Source organism: Sinocyclocheilus anshuiensis, unplaced genomic scaffold, assembly GCF_001515605.1.
Source record: "Sinocyclocheilus anshuiensis isolate Anshui unplaced genomic scaffold, SAMN03320099.WGS_v1.1 scaffold718, whole genome shotgun sequence".
NCBI classification, from domain to species: Eukaryota; Metazoa; Chordata; class Actinopteri; order Cypriniformes; family Cyprinidae; genus Sinocyclocheilus; species Sinocyclocheilus anshuiensis.
The window spans coordinates 1,991,535-2,011,443 of NW_015546102.1; the positions used below are offsets into that span (position 1 = coordinate 1,991,535).

Consider the following 19,909-nt stretch of genomic DNA (forward strand, 5'->3'; position numbering starts at 1 on the left):
GGGGTGTGGGGGGGGGGTATGATGAGTAATTATAGCCATCCAACATTATAGTATAATTGAAAACCAGGCCTAAAACTTCACATTATCACATTGTTTTTATTTATCATGTATTAACAATTACAGAACATTTAATTTAGGTGAACTTAAAACAATAAATTGAAAAAATCAACACACACTACATCAACAAATGGAAGAATAATTACTTCCATTTATTTGCACGAATATATTGAAGTAATAATTAGCTATATTTAACTATATATATTTTTACTAAAGCATTTTAATACTCTACATGAGCATTGCTGAGTGATTATTGTGTTAACAAACAGTTGAGTTTTGAATTTATTAGTGCTGTCAAACGATTAATCGTAATTAATCGCATCCAAAATAAAAGTTTTTGTTTACATTATATATGTGTGTACACTGTGTATATTTATTATGTATAAATACAAACACATGCATGTATATATTTAAGCAAAATATGTTATGTTTATATATTAAATATATTGATATATAATATAAAATATAAGAATACAAATATATAAATGTATATACATGTAAATATTTTCAAAATATATAGTGTATGTGTGTGTATTTATATATACATAATAAATATACACAGTACACATACATATATTATGTAAACAAAAGCTTTTATTTTGGATGCGATTAATCATTTTACAGCACTAGAATTTATGCATTGACAGACAGTTTGATCTGACTTTTGTATTCATTTTTGCTACTTGAAATTAATTTAGAGAATCTATTACATATGTCATGCAAAACTTCAAATAAAAAATGCATTAAAACCCTCACAATAGTATTGTATATTTTAACACCTGCAAAATCCTAACAAATAAATTGTAAATATTCAATATATTTCTCAGCTCCAATGTAAACTGCATGCTGCTGTACAATGTGTATTAAACAGCAAGAACAAACAAGTGTAAGAATTTCTATATACTAGTCACATAAATTAAATTAAGCAATGAAATGAAATGCAACCGTGATAAAAGTCTTATTACTTTTCATTTACATACATATTTGCTATTATACTCATGTTAAAGTAGTTTCTGCTTTAATATGATCAGTTACATTATACAGGCAATGTTTTGCCATTCTGTTTTGCCTTCATCTTGTGTCTCAATAGCTGATCAGTGATGGCAGCGTGTGCGCGGAGGCTCTATGGGACCACGTCACCATGGACGACCAGGAGCTGGGCTTCAAAGCTGGAGACGTCATCGAAGTAGTGGACGCCACAAACAAGGAGTGGTGGTGGGGCCGGGTGCTGGATAGCGAGGGCTGGTTCCCCGCCAGCTTTGTTCGGGTAAAGGAGAACAGATTTCCCGCTCATAACAAAAAATTGGATTACTGTCACATTATGTCATCACTATATTACATTAGGCTAGAATGAGGGGTCATCAGTGCACCAGTGTTCTTTTTGCCAAGTACATTGGTAAAAGCCACTGCACAGTGAACATTTAGGACCAGATTTACATGCTTGAGACCACAATCCCATAAGAGCGCCAATGGGAGTGGAAAGTTCTGCAGGTGATCCTGATGACAATGTGGAAATTAAAGAACACAGACGCAGTCAGATCATTTCCATAATGACCAACGCAATCAACCAAGAGCAGTGCAAGTTATTGCAGATTTTAAGCACAAAATGGGTTAAGACATGCTTTTCTGGCGTGTTAAATAATTGCACAAATACCAGTAAATTGACTACTGCAGACCTAAATCGCATTGCATGATTTATTCAAATACTCTCCTCCCATAAATTTTGAACTTGCAAATGTATATGCAGTAAGGTCATCCACAAAAATAACTGTCAGTACCTTTTCATCGCTAATTTTTCACTGTCTTTAGTAAATCCTAACGGTATTAACCTATTTGTTATTGGTAGTTACGGGTGAACCAAGATGAGCCCATGGAGGAATACTTAGCCCATCTGGACGGGGCCTCGGAGGGGGGTGGGGCCAGCATGGGGGGCCCCTTAGGGCCCGGTCTGCCCTGCAAGGAGCAGATGAGAGCCAACGTCATCAATGAGATCATGAGCACAGAGAGGGATTACATCAAACACCTGAAGGACATCTGTGAGGTCAGTTTGCCACATGGCTCTGATCAATCGGTTCTACTTCAGCATGTGGATTTTGTTTCAGAGCATTACAGTGTCTATAGTCACTCGGCTCTCTGTTTACATGCTGAGAGAATGACCTGATTCATATCAGCTGCTCCATAATCCAACTAGCTTTGCTATAGCATTAAACCTTTGACTTACTCACTTTGGCTTCCAGGGCTATATAAAACAGTGTCGGAAGAGGACAGATATGTTTACTGAGGAGCAACTGCGCACTATCTTTGGGAACATCGATGAGCTCTACCGTTTCCAGAAGAAGTTTCTCAAAGCCTTGGAGAAGAAATTCAACAAAGACCATCCTCACCTCAGCGAGATTGGCTCCTGCTTCTTAGAGCATGTAAGCTGACTTCCATGTAGGCGGTGATGTAGGATGCAGTTTTTAGGTTTGGATTTTTATTCTGTTCTCTTCACTTCTTTTCCATCCAGCAAACAAACTTTCAGATCTACTCTGAATATTGCAACAACCACCCCAATGCCTGCGTGCAGCTCTCCAAACTGATGAAGATCAAGAAGTATGTGTTCTTCTTTGAGGCCTGTCGCCTGCTCCAGAAGATGATCGACATTTCCTTGGATGGATTCCTGCTTACTCCTGTTCAGAAGATCTGCAAGTATCCTCTGCAGCTGGCTGAACTGCTGAAGTACACCAACCCACAGCACAGGTAATGAGGTCTACACAACTGCCTGCTGTTACACATTTACTACACGCTCATGCTGTAATTAGGTACCCATTCAAAAGATACTAATATAAAGGTGTACCTTTTGAAAGGGTACTAACTTTTCCACTGTTTTTCTGAGATGACTGTATGTCCGCATTGATGTGTGATTTAGCTATAAGATATAAATGATTTTTTGTCAGGCATTTTGAAATTTTGACTTTATTTAATAGAGATCTTGAAATTAAGCACATATGTGACCCTGGACCACAAAACCATCACAAGTCATAAGGGTCAATTTTTCGAAATTGAGATTTATACATCATCTGGAAGCTGAATAAATAAGCTTTGCATTGATGTATGGTTTGTTAGGATAGGACAATATGTGGCCGAGATACAACTATTTGAAAATCGGGAATCTGAGGGTGCAAAAAAATCTAAATATTGAGAAAATCGCCTTTAAAGTTGCCCAAATGAAGTTCTTAGCAATGCATATTACTAATCAAAGGTTTTAATATATTTACAGTATGAAATTTACAAAATTTCTTCATGGAACATGATCTTTACTTAATATTCTAATGATTTTTGGCATAAAAGATCAATCTAAAATTTTGACCCATACAATGTATTTTTGGCTATTGCTAGAAATATACCCCAGCGACTCAAGACTGCTTTTGTGGTCTAGGGTCACATATGAGCACATTTAGCTCTATTTTAAATAAACATATCTAAATAAAATGTGAATTATTTGTGTAGATGACACTATAAAAATCATGAGTGTTCTTCACTCATGTCACTTGCAACAAAATAACTGCATCGAAACGTATGGCATATATGCATGTCTGTAGATAAGAAATTAAACACTTTCCCCCCACACTTTATGAATATAATTGGTGATATTTCACTTGGTTGAGCATCAGTGATAATCAAGTGTCATCATATGTTAAATAAAAATACAGATACATATACTAGTGTTCAAAAGATTGGCTCAGAAGTCTTTTTTAAAGAAATGAATACTTTTTATTCAGCAAATCGAAAAATAAAAAGGACAAAATATTTATTTTTCATTGTCTTTAAATGAAATGCTGTTTTTTTAAACTGCCTATTCATCCTGAAATAATATATAAGAAATGAAGAATGTATAAGAAATAAGAAAATGTAATAAGAAATGTTTCTCGATCACCAGATAAGCATGTTAAAATGGTTTCTGAAGGATCATGTGACACTGAAGACTCCAGAAAATTTAGCTTTGCCATCACAGGAATAAACTACTTTTTAAAATATATTCTTTAAAAAAAAAAAAAAGTAATTTATTCCTGTGATGGCAAAGCTGCTTTTTCAAAATATTTGATCCAAATGGACATTGTTGCCCAGCAGATTAAAAATTTCAATGCAATAACTTAAAGGAAATAGATCTATAATTCATGAGCTCTAATGGATGATAATAAATTGCTGAATCAGTGTTTTGAATGATTTATTTCACATTTTACTAACTGACATTTCCAATCTCATATATTTTGCTTTTCAGAGATTATAAGGATGTGGAAGCTGCCTTAAATGCAATGAAGAATGTGGCCCGACTGATCAATGAGAGAAAGAGGCGTCTGGAGAATATTGACAAAATTGCTCAGTGGCAAAGCTCCATAGAAGACTGGGAGGTAAATTACACGAGCATCTTGGATAATATTCACACACTGATTCACTCCAGAACTGTGTGGTATCACAGGCTCTTTTCCCCTTCATTAGGGTGAAGACATCTTGAGCAGAAGCTCTGATCTGATTTTCTCAGGAGACCTGACCAAGATCTCCCAACCACAGGGCAAAGGCCAGCAGCGAATGTTCTTTCTCTTTGACCACCAACTGGTTTTCTGTAAGAAGGTCAGTCGCTTACCATGCCAGTGAGAGCAGAATTACTGTCATTTATGGCAGATGGTTTTTATGTGAGTTAAAGTAGTTATTTTATATGATTGTTCTACTTGCTTGGCACCACAGGATCTGCTTCGGAGGGACATCCTGTACTACAAGGGTCGGTTAGACATGGATCAGATGCAAGTGGTGGATGTGGAGGATGGGAAGGATAAGGACTTTAACGTGAGTGTGAAGAATGCCTTGAAATTATGTTCTCCTGGGGGAGAGGAGGTCCACCTTCTGTGTGCCAAGAAACCCGAGCAGAAGCAGCGCTGGCTGCGAGCCTTTGCGGATGAACGGGAACAGGTCCAGCACGACCTCGAATCAGGTGAACAGGCTCTTGGAAGCGCAAATAAAAGCATTGATTTTATTGTCCACAGTCTTTAAATGGATTATTTTCAGTCATCCAGCATCATTTGTTCTCCATCAACAAAAATGGACGTACATGACAACTTGAAATCATTTGGTGATTGAATTTACAATTTCCACCTATCAGACGATAAAACAAAAATCATCTAGAATTACATCCTCAGTCATATCTAGGGACCAGAAAGGCTTGGGCTCTTTTAAATTAAGCCAGTAAGCAACAACCTATGATACCCTGGCAACCAGAGTTATTTTAGTATTAATGATATATTATTTATATGCTATAGCTATAGTTTTTATCAATATTTTGAATTTATATGTATATATATATTTATATGTGTGTGTGTGTGATTTTATTTTTTATATTTTCAGTTTCCCTTTAAATTGTATTCACATTTCAGTCATTTTAAGTCATTTTTGTGTCTTATTTTAAAATATTACTATATAGGTATAATATATTTCGATTTTTTTATTTATTTCAGTTTTAGTTTTACTTCAGGTTTTGTTTTTATTTATAGCAGTTAGTTATTTTAGTACTTAAGCTTTGTTAACAATAGTAACCCTGAGGCAACTATCACTAATCTACATTCAAACTGTTAGCTGTTATGTATTCATATTTGCTAATCTGTTTAGTTTTATATAATGTTTGTACATGACAGAAGTGTTGGTCTGTTCCCCACAGTTGATGAATTGTATTAATGTTTTTGGTTTGTCCTCCAAACAGGTTTTACGATCACAGAGGTCCAGAAGAAGCAGGCCATGTTGAATGCATCTAAAAGTCATCCAACAGGAAAGCCCAAAGGTGAATTTCAGCTGTTTTGTCAAGTTGACTTGTGTCTTTTCTGTTATTATTACATGCTGGAGATCCAGGATATAGTGTGGAGACTGAAATCATTCCAGTTTAGCGTGTAGTGAATGAGTTGTGTCATCTGTGGTCACTGTTCATCTGTTCACAAGCACGTGTTTGACCATGTTTGTGTTGTGTTTCATTATTACCTCGCTGCCCTGGAACAGCATTAGCTTTACAGCATCTTTTGGCACTCAGAACTCCTTCACTTCTTCACCCAAAAACTTCCAAGTGCCTACGTTTTTCTGAACCTTCAGGACCTCTGGCTCCCAGGGCCACCTTAACTTCACCTCTCCTCCCTGAAGGCCCTCAGCGTAGGCAGGGGCGGGGGGTTAGGGTGCCCCCTGGGGTCCTGCGCAGGGCAATATCTTGGGTGTCCTCTCAAAGTAGAGAGCCGATCGAGTAGTCCAGGGTAATTCCACAGTGTGTTGGTGTGACTTATCTGCTTATATAACTGAGGCTGGGTCAAAATATTGATTTTCTGATTAATCATGATCAATATTTGAATCAATATTTACCAGAGTTTGCAGTCTAAATTGAATATGATAAAATAAAAAGATGAAATTGCAGCTTTTTTTGAGTTTTCCAAACAGGGTGCATACAATAGCATGCGGCATGACTGGTGTAGTCTGATTCACGAACATATTCATGAACAAAAGACTCTTTTATACCAGATATTTTAAGTGAATTAACAACATTCAAAGTAACTAATGTAGTCCAATTAGCTAACTAATGAACCTTTTAGAACCATACAGAGTAATCAGTGTAGTGTGATTCACAAACAAATGGCTCTTTAAAACTAGTTATTTGTAGTGAATAACAACATGCAATGTAGTTTTATTCACAAACAAATGACTCTTTTTAATTGGATCTTTTCAGTGAATCAGAGAATTACAGCGCAACCAGTGTAGCCCAATCACAAACAAATGAATCTTTTAAAATGGTTATTTTTAGTGAATCAAAAACATGCAGAACAATCAATGTAGTCTTATTCACAGACAAATGACTCTTAAACTGGATCTTTTTAGTGAATTAAAAATGCACCTCGCAAACAGTGTGCGCCAATTCACAAACAAATGACTCTCTTAAACCAGTTATTTTTACTGAATCAGAAACGCACCACAGAACCAGTGTAGCCCAATTCACAAACAACTGAATCTTTCAAATTGGTTATTTTTAGTGAATCAAAAAATGTAATCTTATTCAAACAACTCTTATGAGCCAGTTGTTTTTAAGAATCATTAAACGTTTGCCACTCTTTTATGGGAGTTTCTAACTAAAATATGAGTTCATATTTTTACATTATTTTAATGTGAATTATTGTAATAATATAAAAATAGCAGTTTTGCATAAGAAAATCAATTTGAAGTGTTCACACACAGAGTATGAATGATTCAGTTATTGTATCTGGTAAATAAATGGCATGATTTTTTGTAATGCACAAGATGTACAGCATTAGCTGAGGTGAGAATCACTTTCATATGAATGATCAAATGGAATCGAATCAGAAAATCTGTACCCATACCCCAGCCTTTTTTTTTTTTTACAGTAACTGATCTAGTTTCTGTAATTCACTGGCAACCCATCCTTCCCTAATAAGTACACACTTAACCCATTTACAGCATTACATTCAATAATATCAGCATACTCTAAACTGGTCTGACCAAAACACGATCGTCTACTAAACCCATGTGTACATCTGTGTCCCGTTCTCTAATGACCGAAATCTCTCGGGTCCTGACCCTTTGTTTATGTCCTCTTTCCCGCAGCTGTGACCAGGCCCTACTATGACTTCCTGCTGCGTCAGAAGCACCCCACGCTTCCCACCTCCCTGCCCCAGCAGCAGGTCATCATGTTGGCCGAACCCAAACGCAAGACCTCCAATTTCTGGCACAACATCGGACGCTTGACACCGTTCAAAAAATGAGAGACTCGGTACATTCGCGGTTGTGCCTGAACTCGTGTTTTTATCCCAGTGTAACATGTTTATTTTTAATGTCCAATTGCGAAAGCACTTTATGGGTTGGTTACAATCACGGCATCGCTCCCAGACGTTGTGGAACTTTGTGGGAGGGTGTTCCCGCTTTGTTATTATTAACGTCGAAAAAGACGGCTAATACTGCTCAACCGCTCCACTTTCCGGCACTAACACGACTACTGCTGCAAGTCATCGTACGGACACGCTTCATCGAAAGAGCCCCGCTTGAAGAGAGGACTTCTTTATATGTTGGTTAATTTATTTTCAAGTTTTCAGTGTATGCCAGCTATCCACAGTGCCCAGCTACTAGCTTTTGTATGTAATTTGATACTTTTGTGTATCCCATGATGATGTTTGAAGTTTTAAAGGGTTCCGCACAAGATAAAATTAGACCGTGTTGAGATTTATTACTGTATTATCTTCCTGGAGGCTGTTGCTCGAAGTCCATCGATATCATGTCAGTCTGTGTATGCAACTATCAACTCCCTACTTTCTCCTCTGAAATGAAACGTAGACGACGTCCCATCGGTACTCACCGTTTCAGATGAGTGTTTCATGTATGCACTCATTTGATTCTGCTGCCTAATGACTCCTCTGTAACGAACTTCTCTTTGAAGTGCCATTCCAAACCTAACCCAGATATTGTGATGGGGGTTGCATGAATTTGCTGTGAAACTCGACATTTTCAACCCAAATAAAATTCTCAATATTCTGTCATTCTGATAATGGTACTATTAAATTAAAGACTATGTTTGACAGTTGTCAAATATGTATGATTATCTTTGATCACAGAACAGAGTATGTTAATAAAACGCATTTGTAAGTGTTATGAATCTGACATTTGGGGAACGGAAAACTGATGTTTAATATTTTTAATGTTGAAAGACTTTCTATTCCAGCTTAATGTGCAAGTAAAACGTTTGTAGTTTGTATTTCCCAAAGAGCAGCCCAACCAGTGTTATTTTATTATAATTTATATAATAGTATAGCGTTTATTCATATTTTGAATAAGCTTTCATTTTATATTTTCAGTTTATTTAAACAACCCTGTTATCATTTCCTCGCCTTCCACTTGTTCCAAACCTGTAGGAGTTTCTTCTGTTGAACACAAAAGAAGATATTTTGAAGAATGCTGGTAATTAAACAGTTGACGGTAGATACTGACATCTATAGTATGGGAAAAAATACTTTTATTTTTTTCCCCATACCATAGAGGTCAATGGCTAGTGTTTGGTTACCAACATTCTTCAAAATATCTTCTTTTGTGTTCAATAGGATTTTCATCTTTGAATTTTCATTTTTTGCTGAACTATCCCTTTAATGAAAATTCTGTCATTAATTACTCACCCTCATGTCGTTCCAAACCCGCAAGACCTTCTGTCATCTTCGGAACATAAATTATAAAGATATTTTAAATATTAAAGATATGTTTGATGAAATCCCAGAGCTACGAGAATACTTCTTGTGCGCAAACTTTTTGTGCATTATTTTTGTTTTCTTTGCGCACAAAAAGTATTCTCGTAGCTTCATAAAATTACGGTTAAACCCCTGATGTCACATGGAATATTTTACCGATGTCCTAGCAACATTTCTGGACCTGGAAACACTGCAGTTGTGTTGCGGTCTAAGGGAGGGTCTGAGAACTCTTGGATTTCATCAAAAATATCTTAATTTGTGTTCCAAAGACGAACGAAGGTCTTTCGGGTTTGGAGCGACATGAGGGTGAGTAATTAATGACAGAATTTTCATTTTTGGGTGAACTATCCCTTCAAAAACTTTAGTAATTTTATTGTTTTTTTATTTTATTGTTTTAGTAATTTTACCATTTCAACTTAAACTTTCAGTTAGTTGCCAATTTTTCATTATTTCAGCTTTAGTTCTTGATTTAACAGACTTGATTTATGTTTATTGCCACATCAGCTTCACAGGCTATTTCATGGCAAACAAAGATTATACATTAGAAAAACAATAAAGTAGTACACAATACAAAATATAAAAATCAAATAAAGCAATTATAAAACAAAGTTTTGTACATAAAATTCTATAAAAGATTCTTTAAATTTACTTTTGAAAGAAATGGTATAAATTGTACTGGGTCCATCTTATAAAACAAGTCCTTAAGGGTTTGTCCTGATAATAACCTTTGTCTCATGACATTAAGTATTGGGCAGACCAAAAGCACATGTTTCACCGTCAAGTGAGTCGCGCAATATTGACATTTTGGTGCTTCTTCACCAATCAATAAATGTCCATATGGCATGTCCAATACGACACCTTGTATACACAACTTGGTCATGCCTAGATTTAAAAATAAATATCTTGTTTCTTCAACAGAATTTATTTCAAAAAGTTTATTTTGACATTCTTCCCATCTTGCCATTTCTATAGCTTTAGCTCAGTTAATAGTTTTATTTTTAATTAACAATAACACAGCTTTTGTCCAGGGAGCGTTTGGAAACCATTTCCACACACTATCACTATTTTTGCAGTTCTGTTTGGTGCCACTACAGTGAAATAACATACTGCACCAGTAATAAGAGGTATGTTGGTAGATTTTAGCTGCAGCGTTTACATTTTCATTTTCACAAATTGAAAATACTGCCACCCAGTGGTCAATATTCAGGTCAGCATATCAGTTCACTGTTACTATGGTGTTTTTTTTTTTTTATTAGCATCCAGTGTGTGCAGCTTGGTCTGTGACCTTGAAACGACAATATGATTAAAAAATGTTATTTTCTAAAAAAAACAAAAGCAATGAAAGATCACTTTAAACCACACCAACCAGGTTCATATAATATTTATTAGAGCTTCATAGCACATTATAGCACAATCAATTAGTTTAGCAGTAAAAAAAAATCAGTTGGCACATAAATCTGATGAATAGTTGGCAATCTCGGACTGCTTTTTGTTACTGTAAGGCTACTATGACGCCCCTCGAATGGCAGAAGAGACGTTCACACAACAGGACATGGCAGTGTAGAAGACTTTTATATTGCTTTGCGCTACATTAAACTCTGATCTTTCTCTGATCACATCTGGAGTGTTACTCTTGTCAAATCACATCTACAATGTGCTTTTTTTTTTGCACTTCTCGCTGAACTTAATTGAGCAGCTCCAAGTAGGTAATTGGCACTTTGCCTTTCTGATTCCCCCTTTGCCCCATCAGCCAATCAGAGTCCATGCCTGGCACACTGCTCACGGTGATCACCTGATGGAAACTTTTGACAATTAAGACTTATAATTCATTTTATGCCAATCTGAAATGACGTGATGAAGGCCCACCTCATCGGCGAGTAGAGAGAGCTCACTGCTGCTGGCAGCGTCGTAGTCATAGAGCACACGAGCCTTGCGGGTGCCTGAGGTGCTGCGGAGCTCGTTGAGTGCGGGTGAGGTCTGGCTGGGCGGCGGAGTGGGCAGTGAGGTGGCCGGCTGTGCCGTGGGAACCGAGATGCTGGCAGAGGAGCTGCCAGCCGGCTGATTGTTATTCGAGAACGTGGATGGAAAGCTGGAGGAAATATGGAAACCGTTAATAATGGTGGGTTTAAATATAGAAATAACTAAATGTACATACACTTGTCAATTAATAAAAAATATTGCTTACATTGCAATTTGACTGTTTGAGAAAACAGAAGATTCCATTGTGGATGCATTTAGCATAAAACAGAGGATTTGGTGTAAAAAAAAAAAAATGGCATAACTATTACAAACAAATGCATAGAGGTATAAAAGTGAGCCAACCTTCCCAGCTGTTTCTGAAGATTGACCATGTACTGGTAACACTGGGCATAATATGCAGCTTGAGCATCCACAAAATCATTCAGACAGCGCGAGTGATGAGCCTGATCACAAAGAGGAGAGCACAGCCATTAGTGCATATTACACACATGAATATACACCGCAGTGTTTCCCACAGAATCTATAATTAGTCATAAATCCACAGTAATCCTAACATATTTAAAGTGCTTTTAAATGTTTGTATTTAAAACCAATCGGATCTGTTCATTGAGTAATTAATTTAGACTGATTCATTAAAATAACAATCAAGGCTGATTGAAAGAATGATGCTTTTGACTAGTTCATTAAAAATGGTCCCATAAATCATTCATTAAGATTGATTTAAAGAACAAGTCTTTTGACTGATTCATTAAATGACAGGCTGGTAGAAGTCATTCATGAAGACTGATTCAAAAATGAGCCTTTTGACTGGTTCATTAAAAGAACAGGCTCATAAGACTACATTAAAAGTGATTCAAAGAATGAGTCCTTTAACTGACGACTGATTTATTATAAGAACCATTCATTAAGACTGATTCAAAGAATTACCCTTTTGACTTATTAAATTGAACCATTTATTAAAAGAACAGGCCCATAAGAGCAATTCATTAGGACTGATTCAATAAATGAATCTTTAGACTGAATCATTAAATGAGTGATTCATTAAAAGATCAGTCTAATAAAAGTCATTCATTTCATGCTTGTTGATGATGATTTGATGTTATTTTGCAAAACCCATCGCATTCAATTGACCAAAATGTTGTCATTTGCTCAACCTGAATTAATTCTAAACCTGTATGACTTTCTTTTTTCTGCTGAACACAAAGGAAGATATTTTAAAAATGTTGGTAGCAAACCATCTTGGTAATCAAAAAAGGACATACAGGTGTGGAACAACATGAGGTTGAGTAAATGATGACAGAATTATCCCTTTAACTTGGGTAATGCATCATTTCTTTTGCTGTGGTCCTGTAGGAGGAAACACCGATACACACAAAGGATGTGTGAGCGTACATGAGTGCTGCTGATACCCTCCAGCAGAAGTCTGGTGATCTCAGCCTGCCGGTCAAACTCGCTCTGTGCTATCCTCAGTTCTGTCTCTGCCTGAGGGAAACAAACATATAAAAAAAATCACTGTGGCTGACATGCACATATAGCCCCATCAACAGGCTCAGAATCATATGGACACACTGCCTGAGCTGGTTTCTGTGCAAAGTAAATGCGACACAGAGGCAGGTGGGAATATAAACTTTGTAGCTCCCTCTGCTGGACACAAGAATGTGTTTGAGTTGTATGTAAGAGCAGTTCCTCATTCACGTGGCAGGGTGAGTTCATAACAGACAGCACTATCAGGGCAAGGCAGGGCAGGCGTTTCTGTTTCCCTGATAAAAGATGTGTTTTCTTCAACAGGCTTAGGCGAGGAAAGAATCAAGCACACTCACCTGCTGCACCTCCTCAGCCCACAGCTGGCCCGCATTCAGAAACAGTGACAAACTGGTCAGGTCAAGCAAAAACATCAACTTAAACCACACAAACCGATCACTACTCACAATCAACAGCTTTCATAACAAGCCGTTATGCAAGTTGAATGGTTTCACCATTCATGCACAGACACATTCACTGGGAGGAACCACATTCCCCTCATCGTTTTCTAAGCAAGTAATCAATCTTGCATTCTAAAGTATTTTATACCATTTTGAAACGTATCCTAATGCATATTGGAATACTTTATCAATATGATAATATATCATTTATAGCATTATAAAATAAGGATATTAATATAAAAAAGTATGACTATAAAATCGATACTGTTTTGTTTTAATAAATAAAGAACAAAACACTAAAATCAATCATTTTAAATGCCACAATTAAATTTAGGCATCACAACATTAGTAAGAACAGCATAACGCCCGTTTCACACCGCACGCGTAAGCAGAGCAGAAGCGGCGCGTATGCAGAGCGGGAGCAGCGCGCACCCATTGTGCTTTCACACTGGCAGCGTTTGACGCGCAGCTGAACCGCGGCTTGTGTACTGCAAATACAGACGAGTATCCTTCATTCGGTCACGCTTTTCAGGTGTTCTCCGACAACTGTCTGTCATGTGCTTTGATATGGGCAGCATGCTGTGATGCGGCCGCGTTCCCCTCTGTCACGTGCGTATAACATGCTGTACATATAGTTTACATAATAAAAAGTAATCTTAAAGTGAATAAATGCCTTTAGTTTTAATAATTTAAACAGGCCTTTGAAGTTTGGGCAATGACTCCTGGCAGTGATGTGTTTTCGTGTAGTTGATTCTATGCTAACTCTAATATATATATTTTTTTAATGTTGTAGATTTAAGCAGCAAATGAGAATCGCTAAAATTATTGAATATATTTTGAGACAAAGGTCTTCTTGATTATCAGTTTGGTTTAAGATAATTAAAGCAACAGTTTTTCAATAACTAGAAGAATATGTAAAAGTATGGTATTTGGGGTAAAAGCGCCCCTGCTGTTGGGGCGAAAGGCACAATAATTAACATGATAATTAATAGATGGCTGACTTTTCCAATTGTTGACATGACACATGGTTAGATTCAGATGGTAAATATCATATAGCCTATTATGTTGGGTGTCCACCTTAGAGATAATCACCATGTTTATAATGAAACCATCATATTTAAAAACATATTAATCATATCATATAATAAAATATAATTTGTTGTTACTACCGTAAGTCTATATTAACTTATTATGGAATCTCCTTCAATGCTTTCAGAATCTTTACTTTTTATTCTGTTTCTGTATTTTAAAATATATTTTTATATTAACATTTTAATGACAGTATATTTATTGAACATTATTTATCAAAATAAGCAGAAATGGATGATGTCAAAGGTATTAAAGGTATCTAAATGTAAAATGAGCATCACAATTAAATACCCAATATCGGCTGATCTAAACAATAATAAAAAAAAATCTAATATTGGATGGTAAGTAACATGCATCTTTAATATAAATCATACTGTTAGTTGAGACTACACAGGCACAGATATTCACACATTATCAATGGACAGAAGAAAAACAATCACACCAAACTGCATTCTGTTGCCCTCAAAGTTAAATAATAGCACAAATTAATATGAGGTTACGAACTAACACAAACGCATGCTGAATTGACAGCTATTTATGTTCAGCTGGACAGAAATACAAGCATGTGTTTATCAAAATGTGGTTTTGAACATAAAATGTTCCGCTCACAGAACCATTTTCGACTTCTCTCCAAAGATTTGTGAAGGGCAGAAGAGGGCAGATGTTTCATTAGACACGGCAGACAAACCTTTAGCCACCTGACATGCAAGATGCTGAGCATGTAAGAAAAGTGAGCCACATACTCCTCTGCCAGCGGAGGGCTTGAGTTCAGCTCCTTCAGACGGAGGCAGGCAAGCAGACAGAGAGAGACATAATGAGAGAGAACTGGGGAAAATAAGAGAGGTTAGAGATCCAAAGACAGCAGCACACACGCAAAAGGACATTTAACACGAGCATCTTCTCTGTTAGTTAAACTGCACTGAGAGCATAAGACAGCCGGCAGCCTTCACTCTTCAAGCTTCTCATCCCGAAATTCATATCTCATTTTAACAAGCTGTAAATCTGAGTGTATGGTTAAGCTGAAAATGCCACTTGAATAATAAAACTGCTGATTATTACATTCTATGTGTGTGTGTGTAATACTAACTGCAGAGCGAGCATCAGCCACTCTGGCCTTCTTCAGTCTGTTTTTGGCTGCATCCAGATCTAGACGCTTATTCTGAAGCAGTTTGCGTTCTTTCTGTGAAAAAACAAAAAAAAGCACAACAACAGACATTTTACAGATTAGACGATACAGTAGAATAGAATAGAATAGAATAGAATATAAAGGTTAATAAAGGCATGTTCAGTGGTATGCTGATGCTCACCGATATGGTTTTAAAATCTCCCTCAATGTAGTTCCTAAAGGGAGTGAGGAAATTAATGGCGGAGCTCTGAATTAACTCTTTTTCTGCACTGCCTAACAGCTTCTCAGTCTCCCCACATTTAATGAGAGCACTACCTGCAGCACATCAGAGGATGAGAGGACATACATCTCAACCCACACACATTAGGAAGTTAGGAACATTTGTCAGCTGAAATATTAAATATACAGTATATGTATGTTACAAAGAGTTTATTAACAGCCACACTTCTCAGTTCTTTCAACCTATATACATTATACTATATAAAAGACATGTAATATGTTACAAAAGATTTCTATTTGAAATAAAAGCTGTTTTTTTTCCATTCATCAAAGAATCCTTAATAAGAAAATGTATCACGGTTTTCAAAAAATATTAAGCAGTTTTCAACATTGATAATAGTAAGTAATGTTTCTTGAGCAGCACCAAAAAAATTCTTTTACTAGAATAAGAGCTGCTGGAAATTCAACTTTGCCATCATAGGAATAAATTACACTTTAAAATGGATTCATTACAGTTTTTTAACTATAATAATATTGTTCGATATTACTGTTTTTTTTCTGTATTTTGATCAAATAAATGCACCCCTGGTGAGCACAAGTAACCTCCTTCAAAACCATTTAAAAAATCCTAATTGACCCTTCGCAGGGAGTTTGATTGGCAGGCGACCTGACCAATCATAACGTTGCATCTGCCATTTTGGCCAACAAACAAACAAGAGAGGAGAGTAGATTAATGTCGGTGGACTTGAACTTGAAAAATGGTGTGTACTAACGTCTTTCCACTGAAACAAGATACCTTCTGATGTTCATTCATGTTTATTTTGTGCTATGACTAGTAAAGAGGAAGAGACGATTGGTTAATGTGCTACTTGAACTGAGGCACTATAGGTCACAACATATTAAAGAGCCACAAAACAGTATTTATTGTTTGTCATTTTGTAAGCAATTCAAAATTTCAAAGCTGAGGCTTTGTTTCATACCAAAAGTAACCTACTCTGTCTTATCTGTCGGTGTGTTGTCAGTTTCCTCTTGGCTCCATAATGTATTTTTCATTGTGTGAGAACATGTCGGCTTGTCAGACATAGCAACAGTTAATAGGGGGGAGGGGGCAACTGGGGTGCTGCTCAAAATCATTACTAAAAGTTGCTTGTCTGAAGAAGCATGGTTGCTTTTTGTGACATCACAATAATTTCATCTATATGTACATAGCTCCAAACACTAGCTGATACTGTCAGGGTCCAGTGTGAGTGGGATGATATTATGCAATGAGTTTACCGTATGCTGTTCCAGGTCCAAACTCATGTCCAGAGTCAATCATGGACTCCCCCAGTAACTCGTGGTTGTTGGCACGCATTGGGACTTTTTTGTCCAGCATCTCGTAAAGGAACTCCTCCATCCGGACATCTACAAACATCAGACAAATTCAATTAAGAGCAGTGAGAGTCAGATGAGACCGCATGCATCCTCTTAAGGCCTGTTAACCATTACTGTTGCTGAACATCAAAAATATCTTACAAAGTGTTACTGTGAATGAACTTTCACCTTTATGATTGTATGAGGTGCTTGGAAGATAAAGCAAAGTGTGGTAAAAACACCAATATGTCACCAAAAACTGGAATAAAGACAGGATATGTTTCTTTCTTACTGTAAGAAAATCTAATATCATAAATATAAGATATAACCCACATTGTTTTGACTTCCTGGCTAAACAGCTAAAAATACTCATCATTAGGGCCGAGTCTTAATCCCACTGCAAGGAACAGATGGGGAACTTCACACTCTTCTCTTGCAATTAGGTTTACTGCAATAGTGAGATGATTTCACTAGCTGTGACCCTGAGTTCACTTCCTTTGTACTGGTGATATAAATGAGCATGTATTTTTATGGCGACTTGCAGTAAAGCTAAACTACAGTCTTGTTTACTCAAGCATTTCTTCTTACTAGGGTTTGGCTGCAGCAAAACTTCTGTCTGTTTCATGATCTTCTCCGTCCAGTGCTTGGTGGATTCTGCCCGACTCAAAAGGGTCTCTAGATGGGCGTCCAGCTCAGTCTTCTCCGCCTGCCCAAACTTCTCCTCTGTGAACTACATGGATCGCAAACAGTCTGTTGACGGTTCTAACATATGATATTTCAGCAATAAAGTTTATATATTACAATTTACACATACCATTTACGGTTGGCTTATTAATGTTCACACATACAGCTGTGGTCTTAAAACCAAAGCCTAGTGTGCTGCTGACCTAGACTGCATTTCGGGCCAACATTTGACCTTTTTCCACGGTTTACATTAATATTACGTAGTAACAATTATACTATTTTTTATTTTGTATAGTGTCTTTAAACGTTGCTTTCTCAAATCAATTTACAACAAGGCCAAAACAGCAGAACAAAACAATCTAAACAAATACAACAGTAAGAAATAGGTGTAAAAATAGAAAAAAATGAAAGTGAAACCTCGGCTGTCGGGCCATAATAACAATATCCCTTTGTGCTCCACAATCATACAGACATGAGGGTGGGTAAATTATGACAGAACATTCAATTTGTCTGAACTGTCCCGTTAAGTAAAGAAAATACAACCTGGTTAAAAACAAACACAAGTTAAGACACTAGACACCTTTAAGGTCACTTGAAGAAATGTACCTGCACAGCACGACTGAGGAAAGTGCCCGCGTCCGCTGCTAGTCGTCTAACGTTGAACTCCATGTCTGTGTGTTTATAAAATACTGATGTTTCAAACGATCAGTCTGAGCTGAAGCCTGTTAGCAAACACAGATTTAGCCTGCTATAGCCTCTCTCCGCCCGGCCAAAACACGTATGAATTCAGCTCGCTTTGTCGTAATAAGCGTATAGTCCATGTAAGAAGAAGATATGAGAAGATAACCAATTAAAAATAAACGTAAAGCTGTACGTGTTAAGGCTGTCTGGTATTGGTATTGTGGTGTATCTGTCAGTAGTGTAGCTGCTAACGCAGATCAGCCAGCAGCTGTTAGGAGTGAGGAGCAGGGTTGCCAGGTTTTCACAACAAAACCCGCCCAATTGCTACTCAAAACTAGCTCAATCACGTTTCGAGAGGGATCCCCCGGTAAAAATCACATTGCGGTGAGGTAAAATCATACCCTGCTTCTCAATGTTCATACTATCCATCCTAAATAGTATGTGAGATTAGAATAAGTGTGTCCCAAAGCATAGTATGTTGAAAAGAGTATGCTAAAAAAACGTCCCTGGATAGTCTACTATTTCAGGTCGATTTTGAAGCGTGGATCCGTGCACACTCTAAACTTAAAGGGGTCATATGATGCTGCTAAAAATAATATTATTTTATTTATTTGGTGTAATGAAATGTGTTTATGCGGTTTAAAGTAAAAAAAAAAACATTATTTTCCACATACTGTACATTATTGTTTCTCCTCTATGGCTAAAATTGCCCACAATCCATTGCGCTTTGGTGAAGGATTCAGTCCAGAACTACAAACACGAATAAAACGCGTTAGAAAAACTACAAACATGGCGGATGCGCGCGATCGATGGTTAGGTAGAAAGGTTTACTAAAAGGGGTTTGAGTTACTAATATTCAACATTTATCTTGGTAAAAAATATTTATTTGGTGTTATATTTCATCTGCAACAGCAATGTGAATTTTTATAAATATCCATTTGGTCGTTAACTTTTAAATGCATCATTATGCAGAAAATATGAGCAGAGTTCTCCGCATGAAAGTCCCCGGACTGGCAGATCAACGAGCTACTTATTTTCTCTCCAGTATGTAGGAAGTTAAATGAAATGAAATGTGGAGGATGTTAACTGTGAAAAGATGATTGACAGGCCAGTTTACAGGGTGCGTGTAACAGGTGCGACAGAGCGGTCCGTTAAAGACGCAATTGTGTGACATGATTCATAGTATGTCCCAAAGCTTGCCTGCTCTTCTACTACACACTCAAAAGTGTGTACTTTTTCTTCACCAAAAGAGTACATACGTTAAGGGCGTAGTATAAGTAGGCACATACGCGGGGTTTCCATTCAAAGTTGCGAATTTAACTGCGCAAAATTAGAATATCGATTAAAGGGGTCCTATTATGCTCTTTTACAAAGTCTTGATTTTGTTTTGGGGGTAACTCTAAGTTCGTCTGCCTTGGGAAAGCTTGTGTGTCTCTGACATAGTGATACCACTCGTTGCCTTCTCTACTGCAGCTCAACCACGTCTCGTCCCATTCGTCGGTATTTGTGATATCACAAATCCCGGAAAATATGCATTGTAGTCCAAACGA

At 36.9% G+C, this 19,909-nt stretch overlaps 2 protein-coding genes across 14 annotated transcripts in view; one reads left to right on the forward strand and one right to left on the reverse strand.

Annotated features, from left to right (window-relative positions):
* Positions 1-8,601, forward strand: part of LOC107700563 (rho guanine nucleotide exchange factor 4-like) — an 87,930-nt gene extending 79,329 nt beyond the window's left edge. For 2 of the 11 annotated variants that reach the window (XM_016502268.1, XM_016502271.1), the window contains 9 exons: positions 1,148-1,324; positions 1,904-2,098; positions 2,295-2,474; positions 2,564-2,796; positions 4,319-4,448; positions 4,537-4,668; positions 4,783-5,026; positions 5,789-5,866; positions 6,079-7,091. In XM_016502268.1, the coding sequence (XP_016357754.1) occupies positions 1,148-1,324; positions 1,904-2,098; positions 2,295-2,474; positions 2,564-2,796; positions 4,319-4,448; positions 4,537-4,668; positions 4,783-5,026; positions 5,789-5,866; positions 6,079-6,317 (1,608 nt within the window). In that variant the 3' untranslated portion in view covers positions 6,318-7,091. Of the gene's footprint in view, positions 1-1,147; positions 1,325-1,903; positions 2,099-2,294; positions 2,475-2,563; positions 2,797-4,318; positions 4,449-4,536; positions 4,669-4,782; positions 5,027-5,788; positions 5,867-6,078; positions 7,092-7,680 lie in introns of those variants that run through there. The other 9 variants (XM_016502270.1, XM_016502280.1, XM_016502269.1 and 6 more) reach the window with 6 other exon arrangements.
* Positions 8,602-10,963: 2,362 nt separating this feature from the next.
* Positions 10,964-18,785, reverse strand: LOC107700566 (endophilin-B1-like). Of its 3 annotated transcripts, XM_016502283.1 has the most exons (11): positions 18,285-18,785; positions 17,583-17,724; positions 16,917-17,045; positions 15,604-15,737; positions 15,384-15,476; positions 14,985-15,071; positions 13,106-13,129; positions 12,678-12,767; positions 11,628-11,728; positions 11,172-11,394; positions 10,964-11,097 (listed from the first exon to the last, which is right to left on the reverse strand). In XM_016502283.1, the coding sequence occupies exons 1-11, from the start codon at positions 18,345-18,347 to the stop codon at positions 10,990-10,992; spliced, it is 1,194 nt and encodes a 397-aa protein (XP_016357769.1). In that variant the 5' UTR covers positions 18,348-18,785; the 3' UTR covers positions 10,964-10,989. The 3 variants fall into 3 exon arrangements, with proteins under 3 accessions (XP_016357769.1, XP_016357770.1, XP_016357771.1); XM_016502284.1 differs by lacking the exon at positions 13,106-13,129; XM_016502285.1 differs by lacking the exons at positions 13,106-13,129; positions 14,985-15,071 and having other exon boundaries at positions 18,285-18,783.
* Between the last annotated feature and the right edge of the window lie 1,124 nt (positions 18,786-19,909).

Coding starts and splice junctions, on each gene's coding strand:
- LOC107700566 (XM_016502283.1), bottom strand. CDS start 18,347: ATGGAGTTCAACGTTAGACGACTAGCAGCGGACGCGGGCACTTTCCTC. Junction 17,725..18,284: donor TCCTCAGTCGTGCTGTGCAG/GTACATTTCTTC, acceptor CGATCCATGTAG/TTCACAGAGGAGAAGTTTGG. Junction 11,098..11,171: donor TCTCTCTACTCGCCGATGAG/GTGGGCCTTCAT, acceptor AGTTTCCATCAG/GTGATCACCGTGAGCAGTGT.